The sequence below is a fragment of the Saccostrea echinata genome, unplaced genomic scaffold (assembly GCF_033153115.1).
Source record: "Saccostrea echinata isolate AGI-Se365-2 ecotype Australia unplaced genomic scaffold, CSIRO_AGI_Sech_v1 ptg000030l, whole genome shotgun sequence".
NCBI lineage: Eukaryota > Metazoa > Mollusca > Bivalvia > Ostreida > Ostreidae > Saccostrea > Saccostrea echinata.
The window spans coordinates 19,872,186-19,892,314 of record NW_026889779.1 but is presented as its reverse complement, the minus strand read 5'-3'; the positions used below and the strand labels follow the sequence as shown (position 1 = coordinate 19,892,314).

At 35.8% G+C, this 20,129-nt stretch overlaps 1 protein-coding gene and 1 pseudogene across 1 annotated transcript; both read left to right on the top strand.

Annotated features, from left to right (window-relative positions):
- Window positions 1–7,562: 7,562 nt before the first annotated feature.
- LOC133196063 (uncharacterized) lies at window positions 7,563–9,089 on the top strand. The gene is made up of 3 exons (XM_061332011.1): window positions 7,563–7,785; window positions 8,129–8,366; window positions 8,535–9,089. Exons 1-3 carry the CDS (start codon window positions 7,563–7,565, stop codon window positions 9,058–9,060), a joined length of 987 nt encoding a protein of 328 aa, XP_061187995.1. The 3' UTR covers window positions 9,061–9,089.
- A 9,407-nt stretch (window positions 9,090–18,496) lies between these two features.
- LOC133196513 (uncharacterized) lies at window positions 18,497–19,392 on the top strand (annotated as a pseudogene).
- Window positions 19,393–20,129: the final 737 nt, after the last annotated feature.

Sequence of the window (20,129 nt, the reverse complement as noted above, 5' to 3'; positions counted from 1 at the left end):
ATATGATAATTTTAACCATTCTGCTTAAATTTAGTAAAATGACATTACTTTCAAATGATTTTATTGCTTGTAAAATTTTTAATGCCAGAAAAATGACGTTTTTGAGTGCAGAAAGGTCAAATAATTGATCATGCGGAGTAATTTGAAACTTTTTTTGTTGTCACAAATTTTAATGTGTCTATTCAAGATAAAATGAGACTGTTTTTGTTCCGGTCATTTATTTGAATAAAAAATATTGGAAGAAAAACTTTGAAAAATTGATTTATATGTTTGGCGTAATTACAGTGCAAAACGTTCATAGTGAATGCTCCTTAGCGCCAAAAGAAGCTCATTAAACCCCGTTTTGTGTTTTGATTTTTAATTGAGCTATGTGTGTAGATTCCAAAAAATGTACTTGACAAAATTTCTAAATACTTTGGATAGCAGGGTCCAACCTCCTTAAACGTTCAGTATTTGCATTGATATTGCATAAAATTCCAAACCACTGGCGAGGAAGTCTCCGAGGTTCCGTTCTTATGATTCTTATCCAATATTCCATTTCCTTATACACTAGTACAGTTTACTTTCAATACACAGTCTGTCTTTTCTTAGGAAAGCTTTTTATCCTTGCTCTTTGGCTGCCAATAGCAAGGAAATAAGTTTTTTGCACGTTTCCCTGAGTTATAGTTGGGATCCTCAGTTATTTGGGGCCTTTGATCCTAATGTTTTTCCCAACAAGTTTGAAGAATGGCCTCTTTATCATAAATACTAGTCATTCGAATCAATAAAGAGCGTGGTCGTCGGTTAAAATTTGATTTATAAATTCTAGATTTAAGTTAAGTACAGGAATTGTTCTGCTTTAAGTTAATAATCACCAGGATTCTTGTCTCGTAGACTTGTACAATATACACTTTGTGTTAAATTTTTTTTGCATTTTGAACTTTCTGTTCTAATGCAACCACTCTCTTTGTTCCGATACTTTATTTTGGGATTGCATTAATTTTTGTAGAACTAATAAATAAATAAATAAATGAATGAATAAATAAAGTAAAATATTTTTTTAAATCGCAAAAGATACCTAGTTGTCTTCTCAAATGCTGATTTTTGCGGGTCAAAATATTGTATATTGTAAAAGATGCAAATTTTGATCCAAGTCACTTATATTCGCAGCAAAAGAGAGGGAACTGTTCTCTACTATAATTAGTGACATGGTTTGTTGTTGGTAAATGTTCTCTTCTTTTTCAGTTTTGATTTGTACACTCGACGTGAAGATCAACTCTTGTCTTTGACTATTTCTAACAAGTTCTGTAAAAATCCAGTTTCACAAAGACAAATGAAACTTTTGTTTCTAATTTTCCAGAAGAAGTTACTTAATTGACAAAACTCTACTGTATACTACTAGTATACCGTGCGCCAGACATTGGCACTTTCTTGAATTATTAATTCCACCTTCGGTTGTAAGTATTATGTACCATTATTGTTTTTCCGGTTTCATTAAAAAAAAGTGCGCGCTTTGTGGATCGTTCACATGTGTTGTGATCTCTCACACCTGATACCTCATTCTTATTGGCGTGGTGGCAGCGATATCAAACTCACGACTCCAGGAAGTGGTTTATTGAGAAGTCACACCGGAACGGAGTTGTTCCTGTGGTCATTTGTGAACAGTACAGTGCATATTCTAGTTTTGAAGTTGTGACCCATTTTTCAGTATGGCGAACACTCCACGTGCACCAAAACAGTGGTGTTTAACAAAGACTGAGACAGTAACGTCGTTTGAAAATTGGCGTCAAAATCTGTTATATACCCTTTCCTTAGACAAAAATTTTGCTCCATTCCTTGTATCAGGAACCTGGTGGGAAAAAAGCAAAGAGTACCCCGTACCGCGGGTTCAGCGAAGATGATGAAAACATACCCGAGGCGAGTCGACTCACGAAAGAGCAAAAGGTAAACATTTTGGAATTGATGCTTGGCCAGATTGCAAACTATTGCCCTACAATATCTCGTAATACCATTGTCAAGAACTCTACATCTATAGATCGAATTTGGCAAACAATTCGACTTCATTATGGCTTCCAAACGACAGGGGCTCACTTCATAGACTTTGACTCTATTCGTTTTGACCCAAATGAACGTCCGGAAGACTTATTCAAAAGACTCACAGCCTTCGTTGAAGATACCTTGCTTCGAAAAGATATGGGAATCACACATCATGGCGAAACTATATAGGATGATGAGGAGCTCAGCCCATCACTAAAAAATTTTGTGGTTCTTACATGGTTAAGACTTATTCATTCGGGTCTTCCCAAGCTTGTGAAACAAAGATATGGAACAGAGTTGCGGGCTAGAACCCTTGCGTCTATTAAGCCTGAAATTTCACAGGCTCTGGACTCACTCCTGGAGGAACTTCGCATGAGTGAAGATGCAAAGTCCATGAGGGCTTTAGTCAATAGGTTCCAGAAGCAGCCGAGTACCACCTCGCAAAGTCAGCAACAGTCCAGACAGAAGCCTTGTCCCTTATGTAAGACAGCAGGACGGCCAGACAAACACTTTCTAAGCAAATGTGCATGTTTGCCTTCACAGGACCGTCACTTCATGGCTAAGGCTCGTGCCATAACTGAAATCTATGATCGAGATGAGTCAATCATGTGTGACACAGAGGACAGTGATGAGGACCAGCAGCCTTTCGCTACCAATCGTATTCAAGTGAGACAGTCTCCGTACTTCGACGTATTCCTTGGACACCATCCTGTCAGGCTGACTATTGACAGCGGTACAACAGGAAATATGATTCGTGCCTCAACTGCTTCTTATCTCAATGCAAAAATAACTCGGAGCTCACAGTCTGCTCATCAAGCTGATGGATCATCACCTCTCAAAGTTATTGGTGAAACAAGACTTACCTTCAATAGGGACAAACATAAACTATATTTTGAATGACTTGTAGTAGAAAACCTTGACTGTGAAGTATTAGCAGGCATACCATTCATGGAAAACAATGACATCGCTATTCGCCCATCCCGCTGTGAGGTACTTATCGGGAATGACTATGTTTACCAATATAGGTTGTCAGATGCTGAAATGCAGAGACATGCAGTACGAAGAGCTCGCATTGCACGTGCCCCACCCGAATAAACAACTGTGTGGCCTGGGGAATTTATTGAGATTGAGCTACCAACAGGTATGGTTCCTACTGACTCTACATTATTTGCTATAGAACCCCATCCAGACAATAATGTAACCCAGGCAGATGAATGGCCAGAACCTTGTCTTCTTCAAAGCGTTGCTGGAAAATTGCGTGTACCCAATCTCACAAGTACACCACGTGTACTCAAACGCAACGAACACTTCTGCAAAGTCCGATCTACATGTGTGCATGAAAAATCGATCTCATCAGCCTCACCCGTACTGAAATCGACACAATATGGTTCTCACATTCGACATTCAGACCAAGTTAGTATTGACCCAGACAAGCTGCTGTCTGAAGGACTAAGATCAGAATTTAGGGAACTCCTAAACCAGTATGACAGCGTTTTTAACCCAAATTTTAAAGGTTATAATGGTGCAGTTGGACCTCTAGAAGCCAAGGTAAATATGGGGCCTGTTCAACCACCCCAACGGAAGGGCAGAGTGCCTCAGTACTCCAAGCACCAACTTGACACTCTTCAAGAAAAAAATGACGAACTTGAAAGCATTGGTGTCTTCAAACGCCCTGAAGACATTGGAATTACTGTAGAGTACGTCAATCCATCCTTCCTGATTAAAAAAAAAAAAATGGTGGATTTAGGCTAGTGACTGCCTTTGCTGATGTCGGACGTTACAGCAAACCGCAACCATCCCTAATGCCGGACATAGACTCAACATTAAGACAAATAGCCCAATGGAAGAATATCGTCATAACAGATCTGACAAAGTCATTCTACCAAATTCCATTGGCAAGGGAGTCAAGAAATATTGCGGCGTTTCCAAACCATTCCGCGGAGTGCGAGTGTATTTGAGATCTGCTATGGGAATGCCAGGCTCAGAAACTGCATTAGAGGAACTAACATGCAGAGTTCCTGGTCACCTTGTTCAGGAAGGAGTTGTAGCCAAAATCGCTGATGACCTGTATTGTGATAGCGGCACACCTGAGGATCTCATGCGTAACTGGGAAAGCGTCCTTGAGGCCCTACATAGAAGCAGCCTTAATCTCTCGGCATCAAAGACAATAATTGCACCAGCTCAGGCAACGATTCTTGGTTTGATCTGGCAATTCGGCACAATTAGTGCAAGCAAAGACCGCATTTCCACCCTTTCTACTTGTGAGACTCCCCAGACAGTAACTTCTCTTCGCTCTTTCATTGGTGCTTATAAAGTCTTATCACGTGTTATCCAGGATACGTCACAGCTCCTTGCTCCACTTGATGACATTGTAGCTGGCCGTGATCCCAAGGACAGAATTGTGTGGACTGATGATCTGCTGTCAACCTTCCATAGAGCACAAGTGGCATAAACTACACACAAATCTATTACCCTTCCATGCCCAAGTGATCAACTGTGGATTATTACGGATGGAGCCTTAAAGAAATATGGACTTGGAGCCACCCTTTATGTAGAGAGGAAAGGCAAACTTCTCCTCGCAGGTTTTTTTTAGTGCAAAACTCCGCAAAAACCAGCGACAATGGTTACCATGCGAAATCGAAGCCTTATCAATTGCCGCAGCCATTAAACATTACAGCCCATATATAATACAATCTGTGCTTCCATCCTGTGTATTAACAGACAGCAAACCATGTGTTCAGGCATACGAAAAGCTTTGCAGAGAAGAATTCTCGGCCAGCCCTAGAGTTTCTACATTCCTATCAACTGCAAGCCGCTTTCAGATATCCATTAGGCACATTTCCGGTCAAGCTATTTTGCCTTCTGACTTTGCCAGCCGAAATGCTTCGGAATGTAACAACACCTCGTGCCAGATCTGTAGTTTCATCAATCGTCAGAGGAGTCTGTGGTTCGTCACGTGACCACAAAGGACATCCTTGATGGAACAACAAAACTACCTTTCACGAGCAGGACAGCATGGCATTCAATCCAATCCGAGTGCTCTGACCTTCGTCGTACAGTGGCCCATCTACGTCAGGGAACGCGTCCATCAAAGAAATTTACGGATGTGTGAGATGTTAAAAGATACCTCAATGTTGCATCCATTTCAAAAGACGGTTTGTTGGTAGTAAAGCGGGACGTTCCATTTTCACCAAGCAGGGGATGTATCATTATCCCTAGACAAGTCTTGAATGGCTTACTTACCTCGTTGCATATTAAACTTGACCATCCCTCTACTCACCAACTTAAGTGTGTTGTCAGTCGATATTTCTACGCCTTAGACTTGGACAAAGTTGTAGAAGTGGTCACAAGTACATGTCACCAATGTGCCTCTCTTCAGAAAATGCCAAAGTTTTGCCAGCAACAGAGCTCTTCTGATCCTCCAGAGACTGTCGGCACTTCCTTTGCTGCTGATGTTCTTAGACGCGAACGGCAGATGATATTTGTGCTACGAGAAAGCGTAACCTCATATACATTTACCAACTTGTTAGAGACTGAACGCAACCAAGAACTTCGTGATGCTATTATCCAGCTGTTAGCCGATGTTAACCCTCTTGATGGTCCATTTGCGGTTGTAAGAACAGAGTCAATCCCGGGATTCAAGGCCCTAGTAAACGATGAACTTCTTGCAAGACACCCTATCACCATTGAACTTGGTCGTCCTAAGAACGTGAACAAGAATCCTGTGGCAGAGAGGGCAATCCAAGAACTAGAGGAGGAGATACTTCGGTTTGACCCATTAAACAACATAGTCTCAAATCTAACCCTCGCCCTTATGACAGCCCGTCTAAACACACGTATCAGAAAAAGGGGTTTTTCTGCCAGAGAGATGTGGCTACAAAGGGATCAGTTTTCCAATACTTAAATTTCACTTGTGGATCAAGACCTTATCCAATCTCAACATGATCTCCGTCATAAGAACCACTCCTATAGTGAACGAGCTAAATGCCCTTCCCACAAACTACCACCAGACCCAGAACTGAGTGTGGGAGATATTGTTTACCTACGATGCGACCTTAACAAAACCAAATCCCGAGAGAGATATATCATCGCGAACATTGACTACCCATGGTGCAACATACGTCGATTTGCAGGTTCACAACTACTCCAAAGTTCTTATCGGGTAAAAGCGTCAGACTGTTTTAAAGTACCAAGTGTCCATTACCCTGAAAAGCTAAAGGATATTTCCCCTGATGTTTTGTCTGATGATGAATCCATCAGTCTACCTACTGATGTCAATCCGCCTGCATTACCATTCATCCCGAAAGCAATATCTTCGATTCCAGTGTCATATGTCAAACCGCCAGATACACCTGACAATGGCGTAAATGATGACCAACGTGAACCTCCGACTGACCAACACATTTCTGCTGCCCAGGAAACTGAAGTAACTGGAGCTGACAATGCATCTTCCCCGGCTAAACCACAACGTCAGCGCGTCCTTCCTCAGAAATACTCGGACTTTGTGATGTACTGACTAAACATTTGCTTTATGTTATCATTGTTATGCTATGTACACATGTTTAATTATGTTGGAACATGGGGCAAAATAATCCCCACACCTGAGGGCAGTCTACCCTGTGACGGTGTTGTACCATATATTGGTTTAGTGTTACACACAGTTTAATTTGCTTTCGGTATTTTTTAAAAGTAATATTGGAAAAACACTGTTAGTAAAAAAAAAAAAAAAAAAAAAAAAAAAAAAAGAAAAAGAAAAATGGTAGCGCCAGACATTGGCACTTTCCGGAATTATTAATTCGACCTTCGGTTGTAAGTTTTAGGTACCATTATTGTTTTTCCGGTTTCATTAAAAAAAAGTGCGCGCTTTGTGGATCGTTTACATGTGTTGTGATCTCTCACACCTGATACCTCATTCTTATTGGCGGTGAATATACAAGTTTAGCTCGAATCGAAGGATATGATTCATAGTTTAATCTATAAGTTGAAACTTGTTTTATGTCTTAAGAAAAGACTTTTTCTACAACATTTTAAAAATTTTGTTAAGCAAGACATTATCACTCTGCAAACTAACGTGTTATTGAGATGCCGTGTAAAGAAACACATGCAGTGATACAATGTACTTGCATTTTAATTTACCTCATTTTCCATCCATGAACAGCACCAGCTGATTTCATTTTGTAATAAATTAGAAATTATATTTCATTTCTTAAACGTTGACAAACTCTTTTAAGGTACACTTCTCAAGAATATGGTTTTAAATGTATACATTTTATCAGTATATCATTAAAATTAATCCAAACGCTCTTTAATGATGAATAATTGGGCGTGTATAAAAAAAATATTACAAATATCCAAACACAATGCATTTATAGTGTATAATCGTTCTTATTTCAAATGTGCAACTTTGCTTAATTATACAGGCATTAAAAAACATTCAGTTTACACAGCTATACTCTCTCAAAATATATGACAAAGGTTTGTAAAAAAAGATTATGGGAAATATGGGGAAGTGAAAGTCATTTCAAAAAATATTTCCGCATTTGAAAATGGATGAAAAACTTATTAGATGTTCTTATCCAGAATGGTGTTCTAGATGTGGGGTTTTGAATGTTACTGACATTGAAGGATTAGAAATAAATTCCTCAAAGTGTCTGAAATTCTACGATTACGACTTCCCCCTCGAGATCCACTACCCTTTTGGGACTCAGGAACGAGGAAAGAGATGTTGTGAAGGAACAATAACAATTTACTATGCTGGAAATTCATCAGGTAAACCGATGATATTTTTTCTCCTCAAAGAATTATGACACGGAAAAATATTTTTTTGGTTCATAGTAGTAAATTCTATTTTTCATGATATAATCTACATGTACATATCTTTGAAGTATATAATTTAGTTTTATACACAATTCTTATGTCATTTTTACTTTTTATTAAACATATAACAAATATTATTTTACATATTATATTATGTATTATATTATGTACTTAATCATAAATTAATTTGAAATATCTTATAATTTCTTCTTTGTGCTTACAGATTCATATTTAAACAAAATAAGAGTGAAAATAATTTTCTCTTTATGAAAAGAAATGTATTTTTCTTCTTCAGAGACACTGCGTGCCGAAGAGTTACATATTCCCTTAAATATAACAGAAAAGTTCATATTCAACTCAACACAACGAACCTCAACTGAGCTGGTTAAGCAAGAAATTTCCAACTCCGTTATAAACGTTTACCACCCCTATTTCCCCCTGATCCTCTCTGCAGCAGTAGGGGGCTTACTGGTGCTCCTTGTCTTTTTCATTTTTCTCTCGGCGAGAATAAGAACAAAGAAATTAAATCCAGGGTATGTTTTATTCTGATTCATGAAAATGATTTGAAATAACACTAATGTTCATTTTTAAAAAATGAAAAGGTCGCTTTTTTTGTTTGTTTGTTTGTTTTTTGTTGTTTTGTGTTTTACCTATTAGAAAAGAAAAATAACAATGTATTCAGTGCATTTTTTATTACATAGATTCAGCATGACAAAAAATGTACAACTCGATGTAATTTTAAACGATTACAACCCATTTGATACACCTCACGGAAACACAGAGCGAGTACCCATTCAGTTCAACAGGGATTCTCCAATTACCTCAAGAGTATTCAATGATCAGACCCAAAGGGCACCTGTCACAGATACTTTGATTCAGGAAAATACACTACATCGTCAGAATAGATCAACTACTCAGGTACAGAAATTGGACAACAATATTCCACCATCTGACCGACCAATTTCATCGGACGAATCAATTTACGTGAATGAAATGGGGGTTATTTACGTAAATACGGATGAAACGGCGTCGTTGAATGATGATGAACCAACGTACATGAATGTAAATGAAGGTTATCTCGATTTAAATGCCATTATTCCTCCTCCTTGCAGATGCGCCTCACCCTCGTTTCCGATTCTTTCTTTACTATCTCAGAAGACATGGCCAAGGAGAGGCCAGAGTAACAATGACGACTCGACACTTCATTCATATATTGAAATCATTTAAAAACGGCTTTTCAGGGAGGGAAAAATTGCTCTAACAAATTTTTATTTCACTTTTTTTTATCAGAAAAATTAAAATCTTGTTCAAATAATTGAAATGAAACAAATGCAGTGCCCATTGTTAAGTCACAGAGACATTTTCTTTCTTTTCTTTTTTTTTTTTTAGCTCTGAGTTATATCATAATGTCTGAGTCAATGAGGAGAAAAAAAAAGAACCTGATTTTAATTTTCCACTAAAATAAGTCCTTCAATAAATTAATTTTTTCTACTACATATGGTTAACTTTGAATCGGGAAATTGGAATTAATGTTTCAAGACATAGTTAGAAATGACATTAACTTTAGTCCAATGATTGCAAAAGTTTCATACATCATTTGAAAGCAGTTAGCAGGAGCTTTACATAGAGAATATTACATGCTAAAATTAGTCGCCTGCGTGGCGCAGTGGTTAGAGCGTCTGCTCTAGAGTCCCGGAGTAAAGAGGTGATACTTACGTCGCGGGTTCGAGTCCAACTGTGAGACGTGGAGACCGGTCCTTCGGATGAGACCGTACAAGTTGCTGTCCTTTAAAAAAGGACAACAATACGTGGACCATATGCATGTGTTTCTACACGAAATTCAAAGAAAATTTCTAGATTTAGTGATTTTACAAAGGTGTAATTAGATTTAATTTTTTTTTACATGTATCTTGTAATTTTCATCGTTATTTAAGTCTGCTTAATTAGGCTGTAATGATAAAAAACCATGACCTTGAAATTATGTGAATATGAAATGTTCGATCTAATTAAAATTAGATGTTACGAATCCGCTACCGTTCTCAAAAGGTGCGGTAGCGGAATCGGAACATCTCATTTTAATTAGATTGTGAAATGTTGATCTAGGTATTTCTCACAAATGTAAACACTGGTAAAGTAGCCTTTAAAATTAACAACAGAATTAAAAGAGTCCAAAGCGTGCAGGTGTCGTAATGGTTGAATTGTAACTCCGTTGGCGGATCCAGGAAAGGGGGATCGGATGTTGCAACCCCATTTATTTTTGCAGAGAGAGGAAGAGAGAGAGTGTATTTTTCCTGTAATATAGATATTTTTACGTCTAGTATTTTCAATAAGTACTTCAACACCTGCAATCGTAACTTCTCGGCAAAACAGCGCGTTTTTCCGAGCTCGCCAGAAGGTCTGAGAAGATGCGATTGACAATCTCATCGCACGTGTGTAGACCTAGGCTATTTGGTCTTGCAAGCTTGCACAGGTGTGTGCACTGTTTGCTAATGACGCTTAGACTGGTGACGGTATTTGCTACGGACATGAAGAACTATACACCAGTTTCATAACATGTGCAGTTTTTTTTCTAGTGAAAATTAGAGTAAATTAAAAGTCGAATATCTTGGATATGGGGTAACCCATATCTATTCTTGTTACAACGACCGTCAATGCATCCATGGACGAGTTCATTGGTTACTCTGAAAGGTGGAACAGATCAACTTTTCGTTAACATTTTCTACAATGAACTGCCTACTTTGAGTGATTGTACTTTCATAGCAAATTTGTTAAATGTTATTCCCGATTGGCCTATAGTTTTGTCATTTAAAAAATCGGGCTATTTCGATACATGTAACCCATAACGGCTGGGACTTGACATCTGCACTAGATTTATACGGAATCCTATCATTGGAAAGATAGATGGTGCACATGTAACACAGATCTGTAGTACGCAGATTTTTTGGGGGGGTGTTTTTAAGTTCTTAATTCAACATGTTCAAGGTGTTAAGCTATCTACATAAGTTTTTCCTACTTATTTAAAACGCTTGTACCATAGAATTTAGTTTGTATATAAGGATATATGTATTAAAGAGAAATTCAGATCTTGGTTACGCCAAAGAATAAATAAATACGATGTGCAGATTTTAGAGCGAGGTTTGCCAATGATTGACATATTCTAATTCGAAAAGGGCGAATTGTTCTAAGGGCAAGTTGTCTTAGAGGCGAACTCTCTAGCATTCTCGCGCATGCGTAGCCTGACGTAAGCCCATGGCATCCGGTTTAACCCCACCTCAGGGTCCATGCAATAAACCGGGACGTTAAACAACATGCAAACAAACAAAACATGCTAAAATTCATATCATATGCCATATCAGCCCGAGTTGCCCCATATCAGCCTGAGGGCTGATAAGGGGCCCGAGGGTTGATATGACATATGAAATGGATTTTAGTATGTAGTATTCTATTTATTATATATTTAAAATACTTTATATGCAAGTTCAAATAAAGTCATTGATGAATGTTTCGTGCATTTTATGACCTTTTTCTTTAAAATCTAAAAGAGCCAATTTAAGGTCTTTGAAAACAAATTAAGTCTACAAATGTTAGTAAAGAATTATTTTACTTGTATATTTAAATAAATCAAGTTAATTAACTTTCTAACATTATACAAAGGTTACTTTCGGTTTAATATGGATTTTTGCACGCCGGTCCGATACGTGCTATACCGGGTATATGTATTTTCGGACCGGTCCCTGATATTGGGTATTGTAACGTCACCCGTATCGCACACTGCAGAATCGGTATATTTTCTACTAATTATATGATAAATAATTTTTAACATCGTTGCTAAGTTTTGGCTAGAGAATATCCATATTTTGATTTTTTTTTCTCTCCTTGCGAATTTATTGATTTAAATTTAAGAAAAGTAGACTGAAAATACAAGAAAATTAAAAAAATATATATCTTAAATGTTTGAAATTTTCTATCAACGTCGAATATGTAACCATTGCTATTTTATATAGATTAGAATTTGAAGAAATCGAACACATATAAAATGGGCTTAAATCCTCAATAAAACGTTTAAGTAGCACCTTATTTTGCTTAAATAAAAATTTGGTTTTAACTGAACTCACAATGCTTCGGAGACAAATATTTCGTCTAGACATATTTGAGTTTCCAATAATGAATGAAATATTCCAGCAAGCAAATTCAAAGAATAGTTGTCCACCACTTTCGGTTTCTGGGTGGTTGGGATGCAGTTATTTACGGCATATTGTAACTATCTTGTTTGTGTGTCCTTCAAACTTGTAGGTCAAGGTCATGAAGTCAAAAATGACATACCTTTCTGAAAGGTGTTGTCATATAGGTAATGTACAGTCAAAATATGAAAGCCCTATCTTCTCTCCTTCAGACGTTATTACCATTGTAAATAAATTGGAAAAAAAACTGTAGGTTAAACTTTAATGTCAAGGTCACGAGGTCAAAAACCAGCATACATTTGGAAAAGACTTGAAACAATATGAATGCTTTATCCTCTCACATTCAAAAGTTTTCAGCAATGTAAAAATGTTTGAAAATTAGGTCAAGGTCAAGGTCATGGGTTCAAAATTATAGTACATTTAGAAGCGCCTTGTCACAGGTCTGCATGTGTCAAATATTAATGCCCTCTCTTTTCGCCATCCAAAGTTGTCAGAAATGATAAAACTTCTGAAAAATATATCAACTGAAGGTCAAGGTCACATATCATAGCACATTCGGAAACTTCGTGACACGCGTAATGCACATGTCAAATATGAACGACCTGTCCTCTCTCATAATTTCGAAAATTATCACCAATGTTTTTTTTTAATTAGGTCAAACTTCAAGGTCAAGATCACGGGGTGAAAAAAAAAATTGCACATTTCAGAAACGTTTTGTCACAGGTAATGCACATGTCAAATATGAATGTTCCATCTTCTCTCATTCAAAAATCATCAGCAATACTAAAAAATTTTGAAAATTAGACCAAACTTCAAGGTCAAGGGGTCAAAATCATACATTGCAGTTACATTTTAAAAGGTCTTGTCACAGGGAGAGTAATGTACATGTGAAATATGAAAGCCTTATCTCTCTCTTCTCATTCAAAATTATGACCAAGGTAAAAGTCATGTTAAAATTTTAAAAAAGTAGGTAAAATTTCAAGTCAAGGTCACGGGGTAAAAATCATAGTACATTGTATATTTGAAAAGGTCTTGTCACAGGTAATGTATATGAGAAATATGAAAGCCCAACCTTTTCTCATTCAAAAGTTATGACCAAGATTAAAGTTTTTGTGATAGACAGACTAACAAACTGAAAGATGAATGAAATTTAATGCTCACTCGCATCACGAAAGCGAGGGACAAAAAGGTCTAAAATATCTTGTAATAACTCCTCGATAATAATTTTGTTATAAATTCAAAGTAAATTGAGGATTTCATTAATACTGATTGTCATGTAAATACAGGAACAAAATTGCTAATTGTTAGATAGATTCTATTCTCAATCTGGTTGGGTGGGAAATAGTCGTCTTTGAACACACTCGAGTTTATATTGTTAGTGGTACAATGTATACCTATTTATAATTCAGCCTTAATGCTGACCTGAAGTATCAAGTAATCTCTCAATTGAACTCTTAATCATTTGCTCTTGAAATTATTTTTTATTTTAAACTCTTTTCAAATACACAGTAAGGAACCACTCCGTTATTAAGCTGTAAAAACAGGAAAGTGATCCTTGAATTGGCATAATGATACCAACACATAAGTACGTTCTCAAAGACTGTTTTCCTGAAAGCCCGGAAGAATATATAGTAATCATGTGTCACAGTCGTTAATGATTTGTATATAATGTCTTAATTCAAATCAAAACTATTTTGTAACAATTAATTGCTTTACTTTCCTTAAGCAGCATAACAAATTTAATCAGAGAAAATGTGAACGTAAGAGCTGCATTATTTCAATAATGGTTTGGACGAACCATCATATACTATCTTACATAAATATTTTTTTTTATTTTCAAAAGTTCAAAACTTCTCAAAATTATCAAAATCCTTATCTGAAAATCGGAAAATTTTACACAACATCTTTCAATACCCACTCATATGAGTGAAAAATCTCTTATGGGGCGTTAGACAACGTACATTCAATCACCGATTATTGGATATTACAAGGAAGGAAGTATTTAATAACATATCATGCTATTTAAGGTCACAACGATCCGTATTACATGTACATGGAGGAAGTATTACAAGGAAAATGGCTAGATTTTGCCATTCAAAACCAATGAAACCTACGCGTAGAACATTGATCAAGAATCAGGAATGCTTGTTATTATAACCCAGGCCTGTTTCAGTAGAGCATAACAATTTAGTCCCTACCGATGAAACCGGAGGAAACTATAGGATTTTTGACGGAATTACGACCTTTTCAATTTTTCAGGGTTTTCCGCATTTTTTTTTCTAAACGCCTGCAAATATTGAGCTGATTTTTGGCATGTGACTTTACCTTAAGGCTTGATGAGTTATAGATCAAGTTTGCATTTCGTCCCGCTTCATTGATTTTTGACGGAATTATGGCATTTTCAATTTTTAGCGGGAACCAGATTACACTTACCGGTAGGGGACTAGTATTGCTAATGCAATACTCTCAGAATGCTTGTCAACATGGTCCTGGTATTGTAAAAAAAATTCAAATAGTTCATGCATCATATACTTAAAATATGCATTTGAAAAATCATTATTTTTCTTGAGAAGAATTGTACATTTATTCTTCTTATCCTGAGAATGACCTAAAGCAGTTGTTTTCAGGCAACTAAAAAAACTTCGGCATCTCAACATCGGTAAGACTATCGGAAAATGTCGAGAAATCCAGGATGCTGAGATATCCGATTTGAGACGGAACCAAGATCACATTTCATAGCAAAACATGTCTTGTTTATTTCGTACTTGAATTCAATAAATGATCGATCACACCCGACGTAAGACCAATCTGATTAAAATCAGATTTTTGTTATGCTCCAAAATTCTGATAGTCGCTGAAGAGCGTCCGTCAGAATTTCTGACGGTAACAAAGATTTAATTTGAATCAGATTGGACGTAGGACATTTGTGAATGAGATAAACGGGATAATCCGTTGCAAAAATAAGTCTGAAGACAATGGCCTTATAATTGGTGTGAAAGATGTCAATAAATAATTGACCAAAAGATAGACTGTATTTATTACGTCGACCATGGAGTTTTAGAAATTGTGACTGTCAACAAAATGATCGAAACCCCGTGACATTAACTTACTTTTCAGTAGCCCGCCTCGGTACAGAAAACATAGTTATACTATTGCGTGCCGAATCATTTGAGAGGCATGGTACCACATTCGGGTGAATATGGAATATGCTTACACTTTAATTTGAAAGAGATAAAGACATTCTGTTTTCATAAAGTTTAGTTGTTGTTTTTGCCAATAAAAACTGTATAAGAGCTCAAAAAGATGTGTTAAACTTTCGATAGAATATACCAATATAATATAGTATCTTCAAGAATAATATATATATTTTTTTTGAAATGGAAAGTTAAAACACTATAGAAACAGTACATATCCCTCCGTACCTATTGTGATAATGCAAAACACAACCATTATCCTTGTCATCTGGCCTATTTATGATGTTCAGACGTGCATTATGACATCTGTTTATAAAGAGATCCATTTTTATATTCCCCTACTGATGCAGACATTTGAACAGCATTTAAAATGGGAAATAAGCACAGGTTTAACACCAGCAACAAGAAATAAAGCAAATAAAGACCTAAGGGATGTAAGAAATAAACCCAATTTTAATTTTAAAAGTACAAACCACTAATTGCTGTTTATTTCTCACTTTTGTCAATTGCTGAGACTGAAAGTTTTAAGGAGTATATATTTTAGAATATAAATCATGATACTAAATTCTAATCTGCTACTCCACGTTAAGCTTAAACATACATTAATGATTTAGTTTCTTTACTACACAGAATGAAATCTGCAGAAACGAACAGAAATCAAGCTCCAAAGTCCATTGGAACAATACAAACTTGGAGCAGAACAAACACGGACCTCTAAAAACATCAAAGATGGGATTAAGTTCCATAGAGGAATAAGCATCCCTTGTCGAATTGTCACAGCCGTCGTGTGCTCCTTGTCATGACCGGGAAAACGGAAAAATCCGTAGGCAATTTAGTTTGAAAGATAGATGTTCTTTGTTTCACAAATCTTGATCAAAGTTCCTATCAAACTTAAATATCCCTAATGTTTTATCAGTCTGAAGTTTGTTTTGCTCTTGTTTTATGTCTCCATTATAAATACATTATCAAAGTTCAGGTTATTTTAACTACAATTTTCCCTTTACTCATTAATATCGTAATTAAAGGATTATAGATTGAAACTATATATTGGCATTTTTATGTCCGGTTGGTCCTCTTGCGATGAAAACTATAACATCCAGTGTAAAATTAAATTAAATTAACCAAGAATGGAACTTCTTTTGACTCTGGTTTGTTCTTTTCCAAATTGGTGTAGGAAATGTTCACATGTTGTCATTGATGAAGCCTTTAATGTAACAAAAGTAGACTGGAAACAGTGTACTAGTATCATTGTGTATAATATGACTGTGATGAACAACTCAAACGAGATTCTGCTGAATGAAAAGATGTCCTGCTGTGAAGGGAGTATAAACATTAGATACATTAAAGGTAAAGCATGTTGCATATTAATGCTCTATTCCTTTAATATGTCTTTGATTTATTTGAGATCATGTAGTAATTTCACGTTTGTATTAGAGCTATTAAATACACCATTTTGCAGAATTATTGAATTTTTATGTAATTAAATCCTTTGGACAACATCAAAAAGTCTAATTTAAAATGCAATTTTAATTTCAGGTCATATTGTAAACTAATGTTAATTTCATTGTTGTACAGGGAACGAGACGTCAGGAACTGGTATCACTGAAAGGAATTTGAAGAATATGACAACCAGTTTTCTGACAACAGCTAGGATGTCTGGTGACGATGAAGGGCACAAAGAGAAGTGCAGTGACAGATCTTGTGGCAGATTTGATGGTAAGTTTTGTGCTGTAATCAATTTAGCATAATCTAAAATGTTGTACCGTTTGAAGAGATGAATATCAGGAATTATAATCAGACACTAATTTTGAAAATCCTACGAATGAATTAACATTTCCCCTATTATTCATAAAAAATGATTGTTTTTGTGAAGAACTACTATATGAACCCAGAGGTAAAAGTAGATTCTTATATGTATTTCCTGTAATATCCAATCACAAAATAATTTCTTGAAAAGTCTGTTAAGTAAATGACATGCATTACATGGTATGGAAAGATTACAGGGTCATACACAGCAAACAGAGTATTTAGTCGAGTCATGACGCGCTGACATTCATATTTGCCGCATACCTTTGATAGAATCATCGGTGATCTGCCACAGTCGACCATAAAAGAAATCAAAAATGATGTCTTCGGATTTCTTCATCAAATTGATATTACAACAAGTACAAAGAAACTTTATATCCCTGGAAATGCATTAGAGTTTTTATACCAGTACCAAAAAATAGAACAACACAAGTGTCATAGGAGTATATAGTCTGCCATCTTTGTTAATTTATAAAAGCGAACATTTTATTTTACTTGAGTCGTGTGATTTTATTATAGATACACTTTAAAATCTTGATCAAAACAAAAGCAAATGTCATAGGTTTTGAACAGAATGACAATGGTATTGTACGCATAATGAACGCATATGTAAGGTTTGAACACATATACCTGTACTCAAGATGAGATTTAATAAGAGAAGATATAATATGATTTCATTACCCTTAATTTTGCAGGTATTTTATACGTATTCTACAATAATTCACCAGAAACCAGCTATAGACAAAACGAATGTTTGGTGTTTGTGGTGTTTGTTATTTGGATGAAAAAAAATCCACCAATAAATTGATTGTTTGATTGGGTGTTGTTTTACGTCCCGTTCGAGAATTTTTCACTCATATAGAGACGTAACCATATACCGGTGGAGGGCTTCAAATGTATTACTTAAGGCATTTAAGGAGTACGGATTCCTTACATCGCCAACGACTACTGCGACACGGGGCCTCGGTTTTTAAGGTCTCATCCGAAAGACCCGTAATGCTAGGCGTCTGGCGAAGGAATAGTCACAAACAATGTTTACATCTAAGGTTTAATGGGGCGCTGCGAACGGGATTCGAACCCTGGCCTCCTGATCACGAAACAAACGCCCTACCACCAAACTGAAATCTGGCAGTTTATACTTAGCTTGAACTGTTGTTTAATTTCTTTATTGCACAGAACAATATCTGCTTCTACCTGACATTTCTTGATTTTAGGTATTGCAGCTTGAATATCCCTGACGTACTGTTTGTATACACTTTAATTTTTTCTTTATATTTGTGTAAAACAAAAATTTCCATTTTGAAAGAAACTTCGAATTTCAGCTTATTTAAATTATAAATACTAGTGTCACACTCTCTTTATAATGAATCATAATGATTATGATTGGATAAAAGAAAAGTGGCCCTTTAATTTCCGGTTAAACTTTGGTCTGTATGCATTCAATATCTTCCGACTTGCATAATATCTAACTTCAAACCTAGAATGGAACTTCTGTTGACCCTGGTTTGTTCTTTTCCTAATTGATGTAGGAAATGTTCACATGTTGTCATTGATGAAGCTTTTAATGTAACAAATGTAGACTGGAAACAGTGTACTAGTATCATTGTGTATAATATGACTGTGATGAACAACTTAAACGAGATTCTGCTGAATGAAAAGATGTCCTGCTGTGAAGGGAGCATAAACATTAGATACATTAAAGGTAAAGAATGTTGCATCATGAATTTAATTTGTATAATTTGATACTTAACAAATTCTTATGCAAATGCCCTCGTTGATTTGTTGTTATTTAATTTTCTGAGATAATGAAGTAATAATAAACATGTATCTGTATTGAACCTTTGAAATTATTTATTTTGCAAACTCATCAGACTTTTATTTTAAATAACTCTTAAAGCAACAGAGCATGATATTCTAAACTTATTTTTTTACAATCAAATTAGTTTGTACTCACTGTGATGCTATTATTGTTTAGGGAAAGATACGACGATAAATGATGTTACAAGCGTCACTGGAGGAGTTTTGAACAACATAACAAGTAAACCCACTGATGGTGTTCCGACCACATTGTCAGACGTCATGTTGTCTGGTGACGACGACGAGCACAAAAAGACGTGCAATGGACGGTCAAAAAGAAAAATCAACATCATTATTGCTATTGGCATAGTGTCATGTCTTGCTGTTATTATCATTATTACTTTGATTGTTTTGTTTTGTGTCAAAAGAAAAACAAGGGCACCACAAAACGGAGCATCCCCTCGCAAAAGTGCATGTTAATCCTGATACGAATTATTAACTTTTGTTAACGCACCCCCCTCCCCAACGCACACACATACACGAGCGTTACTATATCCTCTCCAACACTCCAACTTCATTGCGAGGGGATAAATTTCATTTTTTAAATTCATTTTTTTGAAAGGAAAATACATTTTTACTTTTTATATTTTCCATTGAGAATACCTTTATAATTTTAAGTAAATAAAAAGTTGACACTAGATTTTGAATATTGAGCATGTTGACTTTTGATAATTATGTTCCATATCATGAGGTATGTGGACCGCTGCTACAATTTGATTTATTAATCAGTGTTGATTTAATTATTTGAGCATGCAGTGATCATTATGAATGATTTTTCAGTTATAACTGAATGCAAGTACCATACTATGCAGCTATTATTGTTTAACAACAACAATTGCCTTGCTTCAGTGAACAAAAACATTAATGTTGATTTTCAAAAAATTTTGTTACTGATTACGGACAGAAAAATCAATTCTTGACCTGTGTGTTTATTAATTTTTCTGTGCTTCAGTTTAAACAATATGGCATAAAATACATACGAATGAATCGGAACTTAAACAACCCGTAATTGGTGATTTCACTGAAGGTCTGTACGTAGGCAAGCTACATGTTTATAGCTAAATATATAGTGATTGGACAAGCTGTTAAGAAGTAAATGTTTACATGCTTTAAAAAAAACGACAATAATCGGAGATACGTAAACCTGTAATTGAACTTCACAGTACGTATAGGTAATTCAAGCTACGTAGCTAAATATGATGTTAACAAAAAACACGACTGCACACAACTCAATAATAATTTACACTTGGAAAAGAAA